This window comes from Cannabis sativa, chromosome 1 (genome assembly GCF_029168945.1).
Source record: "Cannabis sativa cultivar Pink pepper isolate KNU-18-1 chromosome 1, ASM2916894v1, whole genome shotgun sequence".
NCBI lineage: Eukaryota > Viridiplantae > Streptophyta > Magnoliopsida > Rosales > Cannabaceae > Cannabis > Cannabis sativa.
Window position 1 is genome coordinate 31263948 of NC_083601.1, and position 23669 is coordinate 31287616.

A 23669-nucleotide genomic window follows, 5' to 3' on the forward strand; every position below is an offset into this window, starting at 1 on the left:
ATCTATTAATAAAAAATACCCTCATATTATACCTATTTTTTTGAGTGAATTGCCTAATATACTCTCACTTTCTACTTAAGTCTAGCATATAATTTACATATAACCTAAGGAATCTAATGGGGACATCATTCTTTTATGGGTATATCTAAAAAAATATGAAAATGGAGGTAAAAATTAAAATAAGTAAAGCAAAATGAGTATACAATGTAATTTCCTCGACATAAAATCAACATGCTACAATTTTTTTAGAAAATATATTTGAACTACGAGCTTACGTGGAAAGTAAGTTAGACCCAACTAGTAGTTAAAAAGATGCAATAATAATCCAAAACTCATAAAACACATCAATGTGTATAGATTTATATATTTATGGGTATGTATAAACATTAAACACTCACATGATACTTATATATGTGTATAACCCACCGAATATGCATACTCATATAAACAGAGCTACTGATGTTTTCAATTTCAAAAAGAGAAAAAAAAGGAAAAATTATTCCATCCATGGCATTTAAATACAGCAATGGCTACAAAAAATATATATATATATTTATATTTATATATTACTCATTTTGAAATCTAAATTTGACTTATTAAATAATCATAAAATTATAACCCTAAATAGAAGAACAAAACCCAATTTTTTAGATTTTTAGAAATTCCTAAATTTTTGAAACATGAACCTTAAATTTTCAAAGAATCAATCAAAGGTGGCTCTGATACCACTTGTTAAAATTATTTGTCACTCATAAAATATGCTATAACAATATTCAACTCCATAGATAAACATATTACATATAATTATAAGTGTATAACCATAGATCTAAAGAATACCTTTATTGATTCAAAGAGAAGAACTCAAATAGCGAAAGCATACCTTAATCCATAGATAGTGATTATCTTAATTCATGTAGAGATAATCTTTGTAGTGATTTTGGGTAATGATCTTCCAAGAAAACAAGACTTAGGGTTTTCTAGTTTTCTCTCTTTATGGGGAAAGATGAGAATAAAAATTGACTCTTGTTTCTTGAGGACCACTCCCTATTTATAACCTCATAGCTAGGTTATTAATTTTAACTAAATCTAATTTAGCCCCTCAATATATTAGAAATATCACTTAGGGTATCTACACATTTAGCCCATGATACTTTTATATCTAATGACCCACAATTACTAAAACAATCACTATATTTAGGTCAAACTTCAAATAGCGATACACACAAATACATATAAGCCCACATTAGAGATTTTAATCCAACAAGTTAGTCATTATAGAAGGAAGAACACTCGAGCAAATTGTATGATTAAGCTGGATCTAAGGAAAACATATGATACAAGTGAGTGGAATTTCATAGAAGAAATGCTTAAAGGGTTGTAATTTCCAAAACCAATTATCCAGCTTATTATGGTATGTGTCACTTCTCCTAGATTCTCATCAATCCTGAATGGTTCAATATATGGGTATTTTGAAGCAAGAAGAGGCCTTAGACAGGGAGACCTCCTATCACCACTAATTTTTATTCTGGGTATAGAATATCTATCCAAAATAATGAAAAAAGCGGGCCAAAAGTCATATTTCAGGTTTCATGATAGATGCACGAGTATGGAGCTAAACCATATGAGTTTTGCGGATGATGTATTACTCTTTTGCCATGGAGACTTTAGATCCATTTATTACTTGCTACAGGTCCTAAAGCTTTTCTCCCAAATCTCTGGACTTTTTCCAAATGAGACCAAATCCTGAGCTATTGTTGTGGTATGGAAACTCAGGAAATGTAGAGAGTCTCAGATGTGTCGGGGTATAGCAGATGAGACCTTCCTTTCAAATACTTGTGACTTCTAATTTTTGCAAGGAGAATTTCAAAAGCAGACTGATATATTGATAGAAAAGATGGTTATGAGAGACAGAACTTGGAGTTCGAGGAATATATATTTCGCAGGAGAGCAACGATTATTAACTCTGTTCTCATGTCTTTACATTCCTATTGGATCCAGATTATGCTGCTACCCAAAAGCTTGCTGAAAAAAAATTAATTCCATTTGTCGGGCCTTTCTTTGGAAAGGTACAGTTGAACACACAAGTCCGGGGAAAGTTGCTTGGTCCAAAGTTTGCACTTCAAAAAAGGAAGGTGGTCTTGGATTTAGAGATGTAATGACATGGAACACAGCTGCCATTAGAAAATACATTTGGGCCATCTCATGTAGATTAGATAGATTCATAATGTATATATAAAAGGTCAGAATTGGTGGGAATATACAGCTCCAAATTCACCCAAATTCACCCAGGTGGTACTGGAAACAAATAATTGTGGTCAAGGAAAAATTTAAAGGGGTAGTGGAGGACCAAAGGTTCCTCACTACTGATTATAGCATAAATCTTGGCTACAACATGATTAAATTAGTGGCTGTAACAGTAACTTGGCAAAGAGAAATGTGGGGAAGAACCAATATTCCTAAGCACAGATTCATCTTATGGTTAGTCATGTTACATAAGCTTCAAAGAAACTACTGTTTAAATATAACATATCAAGTGACTCTTGCTAACTGGAATGTGGATTAGAAGATCAATTGATCATCTATTTTTTCGGTGCTCTAAAAGTTCAGCTTGTTTAGAAGAAGTGAAAAGTTGGCTGCATTGGAAGACCTCAACCCAAACAATTGGGAAACTCATCAAATGGATTCAGTGAAGCAGGATTAGCAAAGTGAGGAAGAAGGTTTATATATTGGTAATTGCTGCCCTTATGTATAGAATATGGTATACTAGAAATGATACGTATTGGAATCAATCAAGTCATTCTGTTGAATCAATTTTACATCATACAAAGATAAATGTTAAAGAAAGGCTTGCAGGAATTAGCTTCAAGAAAGCTAGTTAAATAGATAGGGAGTGGATGAAAAAGTTGTAAATGTTACAAGTCTATTCTCAAGACTTTTGTGGCACTGAACAATTGTAAACTTTTAAGTTGTGGACATATATATCTAAATGCTGAATCATTAAAATAAATAAATAAATAAATAAAACATTTGGTCTTGTACAATTCAAAATAATAAGTTTTAAAGATCACTAACCAATCACAAAACGTCACCCCTAAAAAGAGTAGGCACCAGTGGCACTCTAATACCCAAACAATGCTCCTTAACTAACTAATGTCCAAAGCGCTCTATCATGCAGCCTAGGGCATCTAAAAGAGTTGGAGCTAATGTTAGGCCTAGTTAGAGATGATTATGGCCAGTCAAAGTTAGGAGGCTTCCTACCTGGCGGCGTAGCCCAAATTATCTTTCTTGGTTTGGGCCAATATTTACGTCTTGAAATCAGCTTTGAGCTTGTTGGTTCACCACCACCTCTAGACATTTTAAACCAGAGAGCCAAGCCACGCTCTGGTATAAATTTTGACCAAATCTTAGCTAGGTAAATCCACCCATCATTACCCCTCAATATTAAATAATGTGTGAATGAATTCAAATTCCAGTTCACAACACGTCCTTGATTAACTCGGACCACATATTTAAGTTCCACCTCATTGTCCTGAACATCATCAAACAATATTAATTACATCATATGTATCATTCATAAAGTAGCCAAACATGTGTGTATACATCATATTTACAACAAAAACTTTTCCAATACTATCAATTGACTCTTGTAAATTGAAATATATATTACGAACGTACCATTCTCTTGCTATGCTCTTTCATTACAAATATTGCCATTGCTAGAAATGGACGAGGTGCAAATGGAGTTCCATACTCCGCAGGGAAAAATCCCTATATCATGAATTTAAACAAGAAAAGATGACACAAAACATTAAATATATATATATATATGAAAATAAATCCTTTATTAATTAATAGATTTTAATTATAGATGTAATGTAATAATACCTTATCATTTTTCTCCTCATAGTTTTCGTCCAACTCAATGCTTTCGTCAATAAAAATATCTATGAAAATACTGAGGTCAGATGATCAACGTGCATGGCATTAATCTAAAATTAATAATTTATAAAAAAAAACACACATATATATATATACATACCGGCAAATAAAACAAAGTTAATATATGTTAGAGAGTCTCACGTTGATAATATTGATAACACGTGGAAACTAGATACTATACATCCTTTTATTATCAATTAATTTTGAAATGGAGCCTCGTACACCTTACATATACACCTATTCGTACTTCCTCAACAATACATTTTCGTATTCTAACAATATATAATCTCTGTATAATCAAAAAGTCAAAACATTTAGTAATTAATACATTTACCAGTAACAGGAGGGAGGCCGCTGAGTAAAGGATATGGGAGGGGTTTCTTTATTACCCCCAATTCTGAAGCAGCACCAAATGGGTATTTTGTAAGGGCTTTGGCTTTGACCGGTTCTGCAAATTAAACAATTAATTAACATAATACATATTACATACAAATAATTTTGTAATAAACACAATATATGTGTACCAGCAGCAGCAGCAGCGTCTTGATTGTCCATTTGATTATGTAATAATAATTCTATTGTTATACTGCAGAGATGAGCAGTGAATTAATGGTCATATGATCGATATTGACATTTTGTTGTTATAATTAATTAGTACTAATAATCTAAAATTACACATGGAAAAAATAACCAACCAAACCCAAGCCAAATTATAATGATCAGTACTTATTTTGACAGTATATTGTTTTGATGGTCAATTGGATGATATATATATGTTCTAATAATAATATTATCAGACAATTGTAAACACATGTGAAATGTGAATAATGTGAGAGAATCTCAGTCATCCCTAAATCAAATCAAATCAACGCTAAGCAATACTAATAATAATATATTATGCAAAGCTAATAAGAAAGGCGTGCTTAATAAACAGTACTAATTAATAGAAAACAAAACAAATGAAATTGAGATCATAGATAGATATGTACCACTGCAATTTGGAGGAGCCAGCTAGGGTTTGGAAAGGGAAATTCAATTGTACTGTGAGAGAGAGAGAGAAGAAGTGGCCGTTCTTCGCTTAAATAGTTAGAAATATTAATTAAGCAAAAAACAAAATAATAATAAAAAATATTAGTATTCTTTTCCATATCCGAATTATGTATGAATTATTTATTTATGTTAGTTTTTTATTTTATTTTATTTGAATTTGTGATTTCACATTTTCACACTTCAAAAACTAAAAATAAAATTTTTTATCTAATAAATGTGAAATAAATGAGAAAATAATAAATCTTTGATTTGGTCAATTATTAGGGAAGGCTATTATATTTACATTTAATTAAAAATTAAAAAAATTCTTCAATGCTAAGTGCACAATTTTCTAATCAGCTTTTAATTTTTAATTAAGAAAAAAATATAGAGAAATTCTATAATAGACTCAGGAACACTGATATGGACAGTTTTATGCTTTGTGATTGGTTGAGAGTAACTTTTGTGGGGCGAGATATATGGTCGATACACATACACACGCATGTGATTACAATCTTTAAGGAAAGGGTATCCTTGATTAATTAATGAATAGTTTAGTTTAGTTTTTTTTTTAGCAAGTGAATGTGAAGCTAACGATATATTAGATCTGAAAGAATTTTTTTTGTTTTAGAAAAATTATTAAAATTATTTTGCAAGTATAATTTCAATATTTGCAAAGGCAATTTAGGTTATTTTTATTTTTGAAACATTGGTAACATATTTTATAAGTTTGATTGTTTTTTTTTTAATAAATTGATGTATATGAATTAAGTCAATGTGAGTTGAAACCTTGTGAATAGATTTGAACAACTGTGTATTTTATAATTTGATTGTGATATACTGGAAGTGAAAATTGAAATTAGAATAAATTTTTTTGAATCGGATTAAATGGAAAGAACCCTTTTTCTTTGGTTTGTGACACTTGTTCCGAACGCGGAGGCGCCCTCCTAGTGAGAAGAGAACACTAGTTCAGCCTTGTTTCCCTCCTGGTGCGAATCCTGGTGCAACATTCCTCCCTCTTAATAAAGTCTATAAGTATTACTTGGTTTCATGTCTACTGGGGTTCAGATTCTACAGGAACAAGATTGTTGGGAATATAGTTGGAATGAGTGGATCATTTGGGTCAGCAATTGAGGCTCTCGCCTGAGGCCTTTAGAAAAATTTGTACCTTGTTGTTAGTAAATATCTCAAATAGTATACAATCATCTGTAGGAGTGTACATCATAATACAATGAGCTTCATTTAACAACCAATGAAAACTAGTAAAAATAGGAATGCATCAGTGTGACATTTTCAGAGTGTCCAAAAGTCTCCAAAAAAAAAAAATAGTTTCAAAATTTGTTAAATAGTTTTCTTTTCCTAAATTATAATTTATTTTTATTTTCTTTCACTAATATTTTGGATCTGATCCCAACTTCTGGAGCCAGACCTAGACCTCAACCCTGGACATTGGATGCGAAATCTCAGCTCTTGGCATGGACTTGGAATCAAATCCAAAACCTAAACCTAAACCTCTTAAACAATATTAGTTTGTTATAATGGTTGTTACAGCTAGTTATCTTTATAACTAACTCTGCTGTTAGTTAGTTGTTGATTTTCACCAGCTTCTCTTGTATAAATACCTCATTTTTTCATTAATAAAACAATTAAGCTTTTACCTTCAATAATAAAACCTTGACCCAGATTCGGACCTCGCCCTTGGCCTTCGAACCCGACCCCAAATTAGGACCCTGACCGTAATTCTGACTCTGGCTCACTTTCTCAAATCTTAATTTTTCTTTCCACACTTAAATAAGAAAAAATACGAAATTGTTATAAAATAATATAAAATAATATAAAGTAGATGAGAAGAAAGAAGAAGAAGATGAAGAGAGAAAGAGAAAGTAAATGAGAATTTCTGAGTTGTTTATTCCAATGGGGTGAACCCCTATTTATACAAATACAAGAGTGAGATATTAAGAAACTAAGAAAAAGGGAAACTAAGAAAAAGAGGAATATTGATTACAATTAATGGTAATAAATAAAAGATTTGGACATCCACATAATTATTAATATTTATAACACTCCCCCTTGGATGTCCATAATAACTGCCTTATTAAAAATCTTGTTGAAAACTTGATCAAAGGAAAAAGAGTATAGTGTAAACTAACTCCCCCTCATTTAGGCATTTGTGGAGATCTTCTAATCGACGAATTTCGATCTTATCTACCGTCTTCTCAAATGTTGATGTTGGTAATAACTTTGTGAATAAGTTTACAAGATTGACACTTAATTAAATATGTTGAACACCAATATGTATTTTCTTGAAGCGTATAAAGAAGAATTTCGTGAAATGTGTTCTAACTTTATCTCCTTCAATGTACCATCCTTTTAGTTGAGCGATGCAAGCAATATTATCCATAGAGAATTGCTTGGGTTGATACTTCTTTATTGAGTGCAATCCATATGTTTCCCAAATATGCTATGTCAATGATCTCACTCATACACATTTTCTACTTGCTTCATAAAATGCAAGTATGTTAACATGATTTATAGTTGCCTCGTTAAAAACCTTGCCAGAAAAACCCAGTGGGACAAAATCTGAGCTAAGGAAAAAGAGTACAATATATATTTCATATTCATAACTATTTGCAAGTTGCCTCGTTAAAAACCTTGCCAGGAAAACCCATTGGGACAAAACCTGAACTAAGGGAAAAAGAGTGCAACATGAATATGTCTCCCCCTCATGCACATATGATCCATAATTCTTTTGGTGATAATATATCTCATAAGATTATTGTTATCACTTTTAAAATATCACCATATATAATCTTTGATCATATATTTTCTATAACTCTTCCAGAGTATGCATGGACTTCTAAATTATAGATGAGGGGTTCGTGGAACATTAGTCTTTATCCAACTAATTGTATCATTCGTGTGTGTACACAGCTTTGTTCATACGAAAATTTAAAATTTCAAGTGGATATGAACATAACACATTAATGGTACTACAAATTTTCATTTGTGACAATGATGGTACTCCAAGACCATATATTTATTCCATCTTGTTTTATGATCTTAATTTCCATATCAAATGATCATATATCTATAATTCTTGATACATATGAAGTACTTCAGGACTTCAATACTAATGAACAAACTTTATACATTAATATTTCTCGAAATACAAAAGAAATAAAAGTTTGTTCTTCAATTAATCAAAAACTCTTCAAGAGTCTATCACAACGTATAATTTACGTATTTATATTGCATAGACAACCATAGGTATTTTTCAAATAATAATTTACTTACATGTCTTTATTTCATACAAAGATCTTTGACATATAGTGCGCGCAACTTTGAATTTATATCACTTAAGACATGTATTAAATTCTTCTAGAATTTTTAGATAAGGCTTATTTCAAATTCTCACTATATTAGGAGCTCCAAATAAATAACCTTTTGTTGCAACATTTATGTGACGCTTATAAATCCTCATAAAATATATTCCAGGCTATAATCAAATCATGATTATATTTTCTGAATATTTAAGCCTTACTTCAATCAATCTCATGTCTATGCAAACTTTGTACAACAATTCATTATGTACAAATACATATATGCAAATTTCTCATTAGAAATATTTATTTGCACACCCTACAGGTCTTACTTCACTTTATGTGAGTAAATTTGCCTGGATTGCGTCATAATATTTTGGCCAAAAATCAAAATGTATGTCGATGATTCTCGACAAATCTAATACCATGATCCTTGCTATCTCATGTTAGTTTATTGCATATGCAAACATTCAATATTTATTGTCGACAAAAATTTCAATAAATGATAATTTCCTCCCATATTGACATAACTTATAGAGATCTCTTTAAATTACATATTTTTCAAATATGTTTATCATTTATAGGTACCTATATAGAATCACTTCAGGGATTCAATTATGATCAAATGTGTTATGTCTAACTTCTCTTGGGAGTCTTTTCGAGTACCGTTTTCATCACGGTTATCATTTTAATACTTTATAACATTAAGGTATCTCCATGAGTACCTCTAGATTTAACAACTTCAGGGCAAATCAAATGAACATTTATTAATAATTTCTACATTGTTCATTTACGCTTCAGGCGTTTTCAACTCATTCTATCTCAACTTTGAATAATATTGATTTGCAGTTGGTATATATCATTTTGAACTATATTGTTCTTATATACTTTGTGCAAGGATCATTTTTCAAAAATTATCATCGATCCCAACTGCTTCTCTCCCCCTGATCGAGAGAATTTTTAAAAATTGTGATATCTAATAATATTAATATACTTGTAGGGATTTCAGTATATCACAATGAATCAATATTTGTTTAAACTCATATATACTATATGACATTGAACTTCAGGTTCAATAAACTTCAGTTTCAAGTTCAATCCTTATGAACTTAATTCATTTCTAAGAATGAGTCATACGTGTATAATTAGAAATACATAAATTTACACATTTTGTAAATGCATGATTATATAATCTTATCACATCGATAAGAAACTCTGCAATAAAAATCTAACAATGGCTCAAGATTGTTAAGAAAATATAATTTAAATATTTTCTATGTGCAAATATATGCACATTATTCTTTTAAGCCTTATAAATAACAATGAGAAGAATCTTCTGGTTCTTCAACAAAATTTAGTCAAATTCTTTGACAATTTATTGCATATGATTGATCATGTCAAAATAATTCAATTCATGAACTTCAGGTTCACTATAATTTGTATTTCAATGAAACTTTCAAAATGTAATGTAAATTCATTACAACATAATCATTACAAGTTTCATTTTTATATACACGAATAATATAATTATATTATTCTCCAAAACATATACACTCTTCAGGAATCACTATCATCAATTCAATGATGTGTATAATTTAAAAGATACATGACAACTTCATCATGTTATTGTAATGGTCAAATAGATATAACCATAACATATCATTCATTTTTCCTGATATCTTTTTAACAAGTCGTCTAATTTATTAATAGACTATTCATCAGTCTAATTATCATGACTTGGTATATTATATATTTAAATGTACAACAAGTACATATAATAAGTTATTTATTATCACTTTCATAACTAGATAAAAGTTACACATCTAGGTACATACAAAGACATTTTACTACTCAAAGTAGCAATTGTATGTAAAATTTCTTCAGGAAGCTTTTCAACTAATCATTTTGTGATTCTTTATCACTTTGATTATATTGGATCACTAACAAATATTAGTAAATTATATATCCACTTTTGGGAATATGCAAACTGAATTATATGGTAACTATATATTTACATATCATGTACCAACAATAGTTTGAAACTATTGATTTCAAGAAATAATAAAATATGTATATATTAATTTGCTTCCGGCATTACCAATATATGTGAAATCTATATTCTTTGAAATAGAATTTCATGCCTATTCATTCTCTTTAGGTAATGATATTTAAATATTCTAAATGTACAATAAGTTTGTACAATTCACATTCTATTAAATAATCAAGTATACTTTTATCTTGATTATAAGTGTGTCCGTACTACAAGTACGCGACCACTATTATTCAATTCCACACATGATATATAGATTTCATGCACTTTGATTGTGTGTGGTATCTCATCTTTTGGTTGTTTCCACTTTTTTCTGGAAATATTTGAGTAGTAAATAATGTCATTGATTATTTAAAATCATTACATTCATTTCGGGGAATGACGTTGAACAAGTAGAACATTATTATAAATTTCTTAAAAATTTATTACTTGTTCATCCATAAAAATATAAGAAATTATTCAACAATTTCTTTTACGATATTTCAAAGAATATATGAATGCAATTTTTGCATAGTCTCCAAGATGTATGCAAAATTTAATCTTTAATATATGTCAGATTCAATAATTTCCAACATTGCAAGTAATAACAATGTATAATATAACATGACTAATACGAGGAATCTTTAAAAGTAATTGACTTCAATTCGTATCATTCTCTGCAGGGAATGATGAACAATAAATACATGCCTCATGTATTTAAATAACATTAGTCATGCTCATTGTTATTCTTATACTTTGATGTTTCAATGCAATTTTCTTAATATTCTTTTTGGATATTCAAAACCCACTATAAAATTGCATCAATAATAATCATTTTTAATGATTCTTTAGTTGTATTCACATAAATACAATCATTTTTTTTTTACAAATATAAAACATTTACTTCAGGAAATGTTTGTCAAAATCTATATCGATATTAGATTACTTTTTATTGTCCTCAAAGAATACAAGAACATATATATAAATATGTATTCATCTCTTTCATTATATATCCATCAACTATATAATGAATATTACGTTTGCATAATCTTCAGGATATATGCAAGATTTTATTGAGGACGCATAATTATCAGGATATATGCAATATTTTATCGAGGATGCATAATCTTCGGGATATATACAATTTTTTATCGATAATGCATAATCTTTAGGATATATGCAATATTTTATCGATGATGCATAATCTTCAGGATATATGCAATATTTTATCGATGATGCATAATCTTTAGGATATATGCAATATTTTATCGATAATACATAATCTTTTGGATATATGTATAATTTATATAGATTTTCTCTATCATATCATAGGCACACATATATTGTAAATATTATGAATGATAAGAACATAATATATATATGAAATTAATAATAAATATATAAAAACATATACATACATATATAATATATAGATATATAGATAAAAAGAAAAAGGAAACCAAATGATTCTTGAAATTGTTTCAGTCAGATTAGTATATATATAAATATATATTTAGTGTATCGTGACTTTGAAACAATTCAAGAACTTTAACAAAATACTTACATTGGGTCTTAGGCAGAGATTCATGCTTGAAGCTTGGGCAGAGACTCGTGCTGATAACGTGTTATAAAATAATATAAAATAATATAAAGTAGATGAGAAGAAAGAAGAAGAAGATGAAGAGAGAAAGAGAAAGTGAATGAGAATTTCTGAGTTGTTTATTCCAATGGGGTGAACCCCTATTTATACAAATACAAGAGTGAGATATTAAGAAACTAAGAAAAAGGGAAACTAAGAAAAAGAGGAATATTGATTACAATTAATGGTAATAAATAAAAGATTTGGACATCCACATAATTATTAATATTTATAACAGAAATATATTTTTGTTTTTTTATTCTTAAAAACAAAAACAAAAAAGTTAGGAAATATATTTTTGTTTTTCAAAAATAAAAATTTTTGCCTTCATTTTTATAATTTAAAAAATTTAAAAATAAGAATATTAGAAAGTTAATAGGGTTTTATTTGAGAACATTTTAGCCCACTCTTTTACTTCCTCATCAATTTGGCCAGTTATCTCCCGTCTCTCCTTTTTTCATTCCCACTCTTTTATTGGTATATTAGAACTTCAATAGTGGGGTTGACTGTGGCTTGAAATTGAATGATCCAAATATCCAATTTGAGCACAACCCATGATGATCTCCAATTCTATATGTACTATCTACAACCCACCGGCAATACCCAATACCCATAAGGAGATACAATGAAGAGGGACAAACCACCACAACAATAAGAAATGACCAATAACAAAAATATACATTTTGCCTTTGGTCAGTTCAAAAGCAACACCCTAATGTTGCAAAGTATAGGTGGCCCAACAAGCAACACCCTAATGTTGCAAGAGGAAATTACATTCTATACCCTTTTTATATTGTCCTCTTTTATTTTTACCTTCTTTTTTAAAATCTATCATTTTTACTTCTTTTTTTAAACATTGTACCAATTTTACCCCTATCACTTCAAGATACTCTCCATATGATTCTCTTATGTAAGGGTAATTTGGGTACAATACATATAAAAAGAGATATGTTTCAAATAAACATAAAATTAGAAGTAAATTTGATTAATTGATGAATAAAAGAGGCATTTTTCAACTTACCCCATGTTGCAAAGTATAGGTGGCCCAACAAGGTGGTATTGTAAATATTTCATGGGATAAGTGGAGGATCTCCTTTTTCTATCCATTAATAAAAAAAATACATTCATATTATATTTCATTAAAAAATACTTACATTTTTGAGTGAGTTGTCTAATATCATTAATAAAAAAAATAAATTTATATTATATTTCATTAAAAAATACTTACATTTTTGAGTGAGTTGTCTAATATACCCTCACATTCCATTTAAATTTAGCACATAATTTACATCAATCTAAAAAATATAATAGAGACATAATCTATAAAAATATATCTTAAAAAATGTAAAAATAATATTAAAATAATTAAAGTGGGTATACAATATAATTTCTTCATGTTTCATTGATAGCATATTAATCATCCGTATAGATTTGTTTGAGCTCAATGTAATAGTATGGTTATGGCATGAATTTTGCAATCGGTCTCACGTGAAATTGCAGCAAGTATTATGTTCAAAGAATCGACCCTTGCTATGTGGAATAATCTGCACGATCGGTTCAATCAAAGTAATGGTCCTTAGATTTTTTATCTTAAGACTTCTCTAACTCGCATCAAACAAGGCGCCAATTCTGTCACCACTTATTTTACTCAGCTACAGTCACTATGGGACGAACTTAATGAGTTTCAACCATTCACGCCATGTTCTTGTGGTGCGATGCAACAAATTCAAGATCAATATGCTCGTGATCAAATCTTGCAATTTCTTCGGGTCCCAATGAATCCTATGCTGGTGCTCGTGATCAAATCTTGATGTTTGACCCTCTCCCACCGCTGTCTAGGGTTTTTTTCATGGTATTTTAGCAAGAGCGTCAACGTTCTCTTGCTCCTCCAAATGTTATGGCTGCTACTGCTTCATCCAGTCGTCCTCCTTCAACCCATAACAACAGCGCCAATCCTTCTCAGAGCAAGAAACCCTAGCCCTACTGGTTCTCATTGCCTCAAACCTAATCATTTGGTTGAGAAATGTTATTTTCTCCGTGGTTTCCCTCATGGATATGGTGACAAATGCAAACAACCCGATTCAACCAAGTCCAATCAAGCTTCAGCCTCTATTATTACGGGACAGGACACTACCTCGCAGCTGCAGCTCAGCCAACAACTTATTCAACTCCTGAGCCAGCAGCTCCAGCAACCATCTATTTCTAGAGATGTTCCTCCGAGCGCCTTTAATGTGTTCGGTAACTCTGATTTTTTCTCCACTTTTTGGATTATTGATAGTGGTGTTACACACCAGCAATAATATTAGATATTTTACTACCTTTGATCATAATATTGTTGCTACTTTAGTCACTTTGTCTAATGGTCATCCATAATAGTATCAACATCATGTAGTTAAAAAGATACAATGATAATCCAAAACTCATAAAACACATCAATGTGTATATATATTTATCGGTATGTATAAGCATTAAACATACAACACCTACTGATGTTGTCAATTTCAAAAAGAAAAAAAAACGAAAAATAATTTCATCCCTGGCATTTAAATACAACAATATATATATATATATATGTATATACATATATTACTCATCTTGAAATCTAAATTTTACTTATTAAAGAATCACAAAATTATAATCCTAAATCATAAAAATAGAAGAACAAAACCTAATTTTTTAGATTTTTAGAAATTCCCAAATTTTTGAAACACGAACCTTAAATTCTCAAAGGATCAATCAAAGGTGGTTCTGATACCACTTGTTAAAATTATTTATCACTCATAAAATATGCAACAACAATATTCAACTCCATAGATAAACATATTACATATAATTATAAGTGTATAATCATAGATCTAAAGAATACCTTTGTTGATTCAAAGAAAAGAACTCAAATAGCGGAATCGTACTTTAATCCATAGATAGTGATGATCTTAATTCATCTTGTAGAGATAATCTTTGTGATGGATTTGGATAATGATCTTCCAAGAAAACAAGACTTAGGGTTTTCTAATTTTCTCTCTTGACGGGGAAAGATGAGAATAAAAATTGACTCTTGTTTCTTGGAGACCACTGCCTATTTATAACCTCATAGCTAGGTTATTAATTTTGAGTATTTCTAATTTAGCCCCTCAATATATTAGAACTATTACTTATAGTATCTACACATTTAGCCCATGACACTTTAATACCCAATGACCCACAATTACTAAAACGATCACTTTATTTGGGTCAAACTTCAAATAGCAATACACACAAATACATATGAGCCCACAATAGAGATTTTAATCCAACAAGTTAGTCATTATAGAAGGAAGAACACTCGAGCAAACTGTATGATTAAGCTGGATCTAAGGAAAACATATGATACAAGTGAGTGGAATTTCATAGAAGAAATGCTTAAAGGGTTGCAATTTCCAGAACCAATTATCCAACTTATTATGGTATGTGTCACTTCTCCTAAATCCTCATTAATGCTGAATGGTTCAATGTATGGGTATTTCGAAGCAAGAAGAAGTCTTAGACAGGGGGACCTCCTATCACCACTAATTCTTATTCTGGGTATAGAATATCTATTCAGAATAATGAAAAAGGCGGGCCAAAAGTCAAATTTCAGATTTCATGATAGATGCACGTGTATTATGGAGCTAAACCATCCGAGTTTTGCGGATGATATATTACTCTTTTGCCATTGAGACTTTAGATCCTTTTATTACTTGCTACAGGTCCTAAAGCTTTTCTCCCAAATCTCTATACTTTTTCCAAATGAGACCAAATCGTTAGCTATTGCTGTGGTATGGAAACTCAAGAAATGTAGAAAGTCTTAGATGTGTCGAGGTATAACAGATGTGACCTTCCTTTCAAATACTTGTGACTTCCAATTTTTGCAAGGAGAATTTCAAAAGCAGACTGTGATATATTGATAGAAAAGATGGTTATGAGAGTCAGAACTTGGAATTCAAGGAATATATCTTTTGCAGGGAGAGCAACGATTATTAACTTTGTTCTCATGTCTTTACATTCCTATTGGATCCAGATTATGCTGCTACCCAAAAGCTTGCTGAGAAAAGTTAATTCCATTTGCCGGGCCTTTCTCTGGAAAGGTACAGCTGAACACACAAGTCCGAGGAAAGTTGCTTGGTCCAAGTTTGCACTTCAAAAAAGGAAGGGGGTCTTGGATTTAGAGATATAATGACATGGAACACAGCTGCAATTAGGAAATACGGGCCATCTCCACAAAGCAAAACAATCTGTGGATTAGATAGATTCATAATGTATATATAAAAGGTCAGAACTGGTGGGAATATACAGCTCCAAATTCACCCAGGTGGTACTGGAAACAAATAATTGTGGTCAAGGAAAAATTTAAAGGGGTAGTGGAGGACCAAAGGTTCCTCACTACTGATTATAGCATAAATCATGGCTACAACATGATTAAACCAGTGGCTGTAACAGTAACTTGGCAGAGAGAAGTGTGGGGAAGAACCAATATTCCTAAGCACAGATTTATCTTATGGTTAGTCATGTTATAAGCTTCAAACAAAGAAACTACTGTTTAAATATAACATATCAAGTGACTCTTGCTAACTGGAATGTGGATTAGAAGATCAATTGATCATCTATTTTTTCGGTGCTCTAAAAGTTCAGCTTGTTTAGAAGAAGTGAAAAGTTGACTGCATTGGAAGACCTCAACCCAAACAATTGGGAAACTCATCAAATGGATTCAGTGAAGCAGGATTAGCAAAGTGAGGAAGAAGGTGTATATATAGAATATGGTATACTAGAAATGATACGTATTGGAATCAATCAAGTCATTCTGTTGAATCAATTTTACACCATACAAAGATAAATGTTAAAGAAAGGCTTGGAGGAATTAGCGTAAGAAAGCTAGTTAAATAGATAGGGAGTGGATGAAAAAGTTGTAAATGTTACAAGTCTATTCTCAAGCCTTTTGTGGCACTGAACAATTGTAAACTTTTAAGTTGTTGACATATATATCTAAATGCTGAATCATTAAAATAAATAAATAAAACATTGGGTCTTGTACAATTTAAAATAATAATTTTTAAAGATCACTAACCTAACCAATCACAAAACGTCACCTCTAAAAAAGAGTAGGCACCAGTGGCACTCTAATACCCAAACAATGCTATTAAGTCTTAACTAACTAATATCCAAAGCGCTGTGTCTTCCTAGGGAACTTAAAAGAGCTGGTGTTGATGTTAGGCCTAGTTGAAGATGATTTGGGCCAGTCAAAGTTAGGAGGCTTCCTACCTGGCGGTGTACCCCAACGTAATATTTTTAAACCTTTGGGCCAATATTTACAACGTCTTGATGAATCCAATTTTGAGTTCATGTGAAGAGGACCGGACATTTTAAACCAGATAGCCAACCCACGCTTCGGTATAAATTTTGACCAAACCTTAGCTAGGTAAGTACCCCTATCATTGCCCCTCAATATTAAATAATGTGTGAATGAATTTAAATTCCAGTTCACAACACGTCCTTGATTAACTCGGACCACATATTTAAGTTCAACCTCATTGTCCTGAACATCATCAAACAATATTAATTACATCATATGTATCATTCATAAAGTAGCCAAACATGTGTGTATACATCATATTTACAACAAAAACTTTTCCAATACTATCAATTGACTCTTGTAAATTGAAATATATATTACGAACGTACCATTCTCTTGCTATGCTCTTTCATTACAAATATTGCCATTGCTAGAAATGGACGAGGTGCAAATGGAGTTCCATACTCCGCAGGAAAAAATCCCTATATCATGAATTTAAACAAGAAAAGATGACACATAACATTAAATATATATCTATTCTATATAAAGTGTGCCTATATAACTGAATTCTTGGTTTATGAGAAATTTATGGGGTGACTTTTTATTTATATTTAATAAAATAATAAAATATTATTTATATATAATAAAATAATAAAATAAAAATAAAACAAATCTCATTTAAACTGATATTTGATATTTGGACTGCTATTATTTATATATATACAATATTATATTATTTAAACCATAAATTTATTATCCTATTTTGAATTTAATTAAAACCAACAAAATATATATACCTACTCTTGTACGTTCTCATTTTTTCTAACTTTTTTTTTATTAAAGTTAATTATTTTAAATAAATAAAAATTCATAATAAAAATTTAATTTCTAAATTTTTTCTATTATTATACTATTTTAAATTTAATTAACAACAATAAAATATATGTACGTATATTTTTCATTTTTTTAATATAAATTTTCTATATACATATATATTTATACAAAAAAAAAATAGAGATAAAAAATAGTAGTGAAGAGATCCAAAAAATTTCACATAAGCTTCAAACACACCCTAAAAAAAGTATCATTTATAATTCTATGTGTAACTAATTTATTTGTTTATTTGGATGATTTTAGTCTATATATCTCAAATTATACTTTTTAATTTTTATAATTCGGTTATAGCAAGTAAGAATATTTGGGTTGATGTAATCATAACAGTATATATATAGCTTTAGTTGAGCATGAATTGTCCATTTGATTTTGTTTTAAGTTTAGATTTTACAATTGTATTTGAATACTTAGTTATATATATATGTGGATCTTGAGTTTATCGGATTAATTTGTTGAAAATATATGTTTACGGATTTGCTCAAAACAAATATACATAAACACATATATTTTGTTGAATCCAAATATACATAAACACATATATTTTGTTGAATCTATCATGGAGTGCTATGAGATTGATGAGAGGCTTCAAGAGAAGAATGATATTAAGATAAATTTGGAGAGCATTGCTTTGTTATAATATTCTTTGGAAGCTATCATATTTCTTGTTTTTTATATTCTTTCTTTCATATGTCCAGTTATATGTCTGCTACCCTTATTCTTTATAATTTTATTATTACCGGCTCGAGTTAAGTGTCCATAGTAAGTGTGTAGCATTATTATTTTTTAAATATATTTCAAGCTAATCTCCATTCTCCTCTTCTCTTTCTGCAAATTTTAAATTTGACTTTTCAGTATTGATTTTTAAATAACCCCACACACTAATTAAAATTAGTTTTTAAATCATTTTAAATTATATGATTATTTATTGAATCTTTCTCAATTAAATTATAGAACACCTAACATAAAACTAAATATACGTGCCTTGCACGTAACTTTCTTCTAGTATCTTTATATATTAAAAGTGCCTATCTAACGGCAATTCTTGGTTTAACGATTCTTTTTGATTTATCTGTTTATTTTAACAGAATATACCATTCTGTAACAGAATATTCATAATTGATTTGATATTATTTTATAAATTATTCTAATAAAATAAATAAAAAATTATAAATAAAAATAAAAAGATAAAAAAAAAATATTATACAATTTAACTAAAACCTAAAAAACTGGGAAGTAGTTAAGTATTATCGCATCAGTTCCAAAAGCTTGCGGCCAAAAAAATTGATTGAATGAAGCCAAAATAGAACGAAAGAACTCCAAGACCACTGCTTTAGGACGGAGATCGGCGGAATCTGGGCATTTTGAAAGGAACCGAGCCACAGCAAGGACGACATTGAGCTGAGGGCGCAAAACCTTAGGAGATCCAGCGACGAGAGCCTCGGGCACTCAGACACTCACCTCACCGGCTCACTCATTCTTCAGCCGATACTCAGAAGAAATTGCAATGATTTTTGAACGAGTTTAGGTCACTATCTATGTGGGCAAAGGTTCGATTTTCTTAATGTGGATTCCAATTTCTTATTTTATTTTGGAAAAGTTTTGATGTATAACATTAATTGATTTAGGTTTCTTATGAATTTGTGTTTTAGTTGAGCGCCAATCTGAAAATTGAGCCTTGAATGTTAATTATATTGGTTTCATTTTGAGACACTTCTTGATATCATCTTTTCCTTTTTGTTTTATTTTTATTACTGATCCTCATGTTAATGCTCATAAGCATCATGTTGACAATGAGCTTAGGATGCTGGAGCGATTTGTGTAATACTGACTAGCCTATGATTCTGTGTAATACACAGGGTAAAAGCTTTGTCATTAAATATGAAGGTTCAGTCAAGAATGGAGATTCTGATTGCTTTGTCTTAGAGCATGTTGAACATGATAGGCCTGAGGTAATTCTTCTACATCTAAGTTGATTTCTCTCTCTCTCTCTCTCTCTCTCTCTCTCTCTCTCTCTCTCTCTCTCTCTCTCTCTCTCTCTCTCTCTCTCTCTCTCATATTGCCTATTCAATTTGCTTTCAGGTGTTGAAGAGTGAAATAAGCATTTGTCAGCTTCAGTAATATGGCTATTGTATGTTCAGAGCACTATCAAGTCTTCATAAATAGGTAAAAAGTGGTTTTCAGTCTGTAGCTGTTTATAATCCATGAGGATCAGAGTATTCTTACAAAACAAAAAGTTCGCTCTATTTTTCTGGGTTGGCAGGGTGTAATCCACAGGGATGTCAAACCTGGAAACTTCCTCTTCTCTCGTAAGGCCAGTAAAGGTTACCTGATTGATTTCAACCTGGCAATGGTAAGCTGCACTTGCCCTGCTATTCCGCCATGTCTATTATCTAATTTAAGCCTACTGATTCTTTATAAAGCCTGCATAATACACGCAATGATATGTTATCTCATTAAACTCATTTTTTCTATCTTTGGCAGGACTTACATCATAAATATGGAAACACTGGTGAGTCTTCATCTCCACTCCGAGATCTAAATGAAATTAGCATTAGTGTAATCTTGATACTTGTTCTTAATCTATCTCTTCATTTTCTCGGTCATGTTATTGCATGAAAATGTGATCCACTAACCAAAAAAGACGATGAATTATGTGTTTCACAGGCAAATCAAGGGTAGGATGTAGTGCTCGCACTGATCAAGTCAAACTTCCTAGCACAAGTTCTACTCAAACCAAAGATAGGAAGTTGCCAAATACTAAATCTTCAGAAACAGCTCGCCTCAAGACAACAAATGATTACAAGTCAACTTTAGATATGAAGAACATTAGAAGAAAGGCTTTGATTTCTAAAACTCGTAATAATGATTTGGGTGGCTGGAATGTTAGCAAAAGTCAAGGTGCAGATGGCTCTGGCATTACTTTAGCTGACAGATTGAGGGAACCTTTGCCATGCTAAGGTAGGAAGGAGCTCATCAACCTGGCTCAGGAAGCAAGGCAAAATCTAAATCATGAGTCATCAGCTGTATTATCTCCCATGAGAAAAAGAATCACTGCTTCTCCTCAAAATGTGGATAAAACACTTGTTTATCTTACTCCAATGCCCCTGGTTTCAACAGGACCTGGTGCTGGGAGTTCTCAATTGATGAACAGAGGTATGTCTTCTACTGGTTTTTCAAAAAAAAAAAGGTATGTCTTCTACTGTAATTTTTGACAATATGGATTCCCCCAATAAGAAAGCTTACTTGAATCATTTTTTTAACTTTTCAACTTTAGGGAATCGGAAATTCAAGAAAGAAGGTCATTGTGTTGGAACCAAAGGCTTCCGGGCTCCCGAGGTAAAAAGAAAAAAATCTTTTAATCTTTATATATCTTAGAAGCAAACCTATGAAGATAACATAAACCACTTTAGAAATGGAATACCATCTCTTAGAGCTTCTCCCAAGTGACTTCTTTATTATAGTGAAATGATGGGTCAAGATTTTCAACTGAATTTTATATCTTGTTGCCCCAAGATATTTCTCATTCGACTCAAATTTCATGTTGGGGTTAGAAACAGTAATAATGTCTCATTTCAAGGGTTCTGTTTCTTGCAGGTTTTGTTGAGATTTCCATTACAATATAAAGGCATTACACTAAACTAAACATGCTCGTTTGGAACGGTAGTGTACACTTTTATTGCTTAAAAATGTTGGTTTAGAAACATGGCTATTATGTCCTTGGATGAGGATATATTATTTATTTTTAACTTGTCATTTCTTTTATAAATAATTTAAAATGAAATTAAGTATACGTGCCTTGCACATTTTTTTTAATTTTTGTTACATAATATTTATTTTATATTTTGTAAAACCTATATCTTGTTCCTTTAAATTTTTTATAAGTAAATAATAAATATTATTTTATTATGATTTATATATACACAATTATATTTTACTAATCAAATATAATAGTACAAATATCAGTTTGATACAACAAATCATTTTTATAATCATACCTTTAGTTATAGAACTCTAAATAAAAATAAAGAATTAAACTTTAAATAAAACTAATATTTACGTGCCTCGGCACGTAACTTCTAACTAGTATATATATATGTGTGAAAATAAATCCTTTATTAATTAATAGATTTTAATTATAGATGTAATGTAACAATACCTTATCATTTTTCTCCTCATAGTTTTCGTCCAACTCAATGCTTTCGTCAATAAAAATATCTATGAAAATACTGAGGTCAGATGATCAACGTGCATGACTTTAAACTAAAATTAATAATATATATATAAAACAAAGTTAATATATGTTAGAGAATTCACATTGATAATATGTGGAAACCAAACACTATATACGTCTTTTTATTATCACTTAATTTTGAGATGGAACCTCGTACACTTTATATACACACAAATTTCTATTTCTTTAACAATACACTTTGGCATTCTAACAAATATATAATCTCTGTAAAATCTAAAAGTTAAAACATTTAGTAATTAATACATTTACCATTAACAGGAGGGAGGCCGATGAGTAAAGGATATGGGAGGGGTTTCTTTATTACCCCCAATTCTGAAGCAGCACCAAATGGGTATTTTCTAAGGGCTTTGGCTTTGACCGGTTCTGCAAATTAAACAATTAATTAACATAATACATATTACATACAAATAATTTTGTAATAAACACAATATATGTGTACCAGCAGCAGCAGCAGCAGCGTCTTGATTGTCCATTTGATTATGTAATAATAATTCTATTGTTATACTGCAGAGATGAGCAGTGAACTAATGGTCATATGATCGATATTGACATTTTGTTGTTATAATTAATTAGTACTAATAATCTAAAATTACACATGGAAAAATTAACCAACCAAACCCAAGCCAAATTATAATGATCAGTACTTATTTTGACAGTATATTGTTTTGATGGTCAATTGGATGATATATATATGTTCTAATAATAATATTATCAGACAATTGTAAACACATGTGAAATGTGAATAATGTGAGAGAATCTCAGTCATCCCTAAATCAAATCAAATCAACGCTAAGCAATACTAATAATAATATATTATGCAAAGCTAATAAGAAAGGCGTGCTTAATAAACAGTACTAATTAATAGAAAACAAAACAAATGAAATTGATATAGATAGATATGTACCACTGCAATTTGGAGGAGCCAGCTAGGGTTTGGGAAGGGAAATTCAATTGTATTGTGAGAGAGAGAGAGAAGAAGTGGCCGTTCTTCGCTTAAATAGTTAGAAATATTAATTAAGCAAAAAAAAAAATTAATAAAAAATATTAATATTCTTTTCTATATCCGAATTATTTATGAATTATGTTAGTTTTTTTTTTCTTTTTTGAACTTGTGATTTCACATTTTCACACTTTTTTTTAATAATAATGGTAATTTATTAATTCAACTCATCTAAAACTAAAGATGAAATTACAATAGGTAAAGAGAGACTATTTAAAACACGATCACCCTCAAAAGAGAATTGTGCCAAACAATGCGCAAT

The 23669-nt window shown here is 30.3% G+C and overlaps 2 protein-coding genes and 1 long non-coding RNA gene across 4 annotated transcripts in view; 1 reads left to right on the forward strand and 2 right to left on the reverse strand.

Annotated features, from left to right (window-relative positions):
- LOC115706066 (uncharacterized) overlaps positions 1–23419 on the reverse strand; it is a 96714-nt gene extending 73295 nt beyond the window's left edge. Inside the window, exons 1-3 of one of the 2 annotated variants that reach the window (XM_061108165.1) lie at positions 23312–23419; positions 22850–22911; positions 22657–22770 (exon numbers count right to left, since the gene is read on the reverse strand). In XM_061108165.1, the coding sequence (XP_060964148.1) occupies positions 22657–22770; positions 22850–22880 (145 nt within the window). In that variant the 5' untranslated portion in view covers positions 22881–22911; positions 23312–23419. Of the gene's footprint in view, positions 1–22656; positions 22771–22846; positions 22912–23311 lie in introns of both variants that reach the window. The other variant, XM_061108159.1, reaches the window with a different exon arrangement.
- Positions 2980–5086, reverse strand: LOC115704872 (uncharacterized). Its single transcript, XM_061108182.1, has 6 exons — positions 4929–5086; positions 4464–4525; positions 4274–4387; positions 3886–3944; positions 3676–3768; positions 2980–3529 (listed from the first exon to the last, which is right to left on the reverse strand). The coding sequence occupies exons 2-6, from the start codon at positions 4492–4494 to the stop codon at positions 3227–3229; spliced, it is 600 nt and encodes a 199-aa protein (XP_060964165.1). The 5' UTR covers positions 4495–4525; positions 4929–5086; the 3' UTR covers positions 2980–3226.
- LOC133033458 (uncharacterized) lies at positions 19388–21968 on the forward strand. The gene is made up of 8 exons (XR_009685604.1): positions 19388–19702; positions 20012–20104; positions 20235–20318; positions 20416–20505; positions 20637–20664; positions 20820–21308; positions 21430–21491; positions 21750–21968. It is a non-coding gene; the product is annotated as an uncharacterized LOC133033458 (long non-coding RNA).
- Positions 23420–23669: the final 250 nt, after the last annotated feature.

Excerpts from the sequence above, each read along its gene's own strand:
- LOC115704872 (XM_061108182.1), bottom strand. The coding sequence starts at position 4,494 with ATGGACAATCAAGACGCTGCTGCTGCTGCTG. Across the intron at positions 3,769-3,885 it reads ATGAGGAGAAAAATGATAAG|GGATTTTTCCCTGCGGAGTA; the intron begins GTATTATTACAT and ends TTCATGATATAG. Across the intron at positions 3,530-3,675 it reads AAGAGCATAGCAAGAGAATG|GACAATGAGGTGGAACTTAA; the intron begins GTACGTTCGTAA and ends GATGATGTTCAG.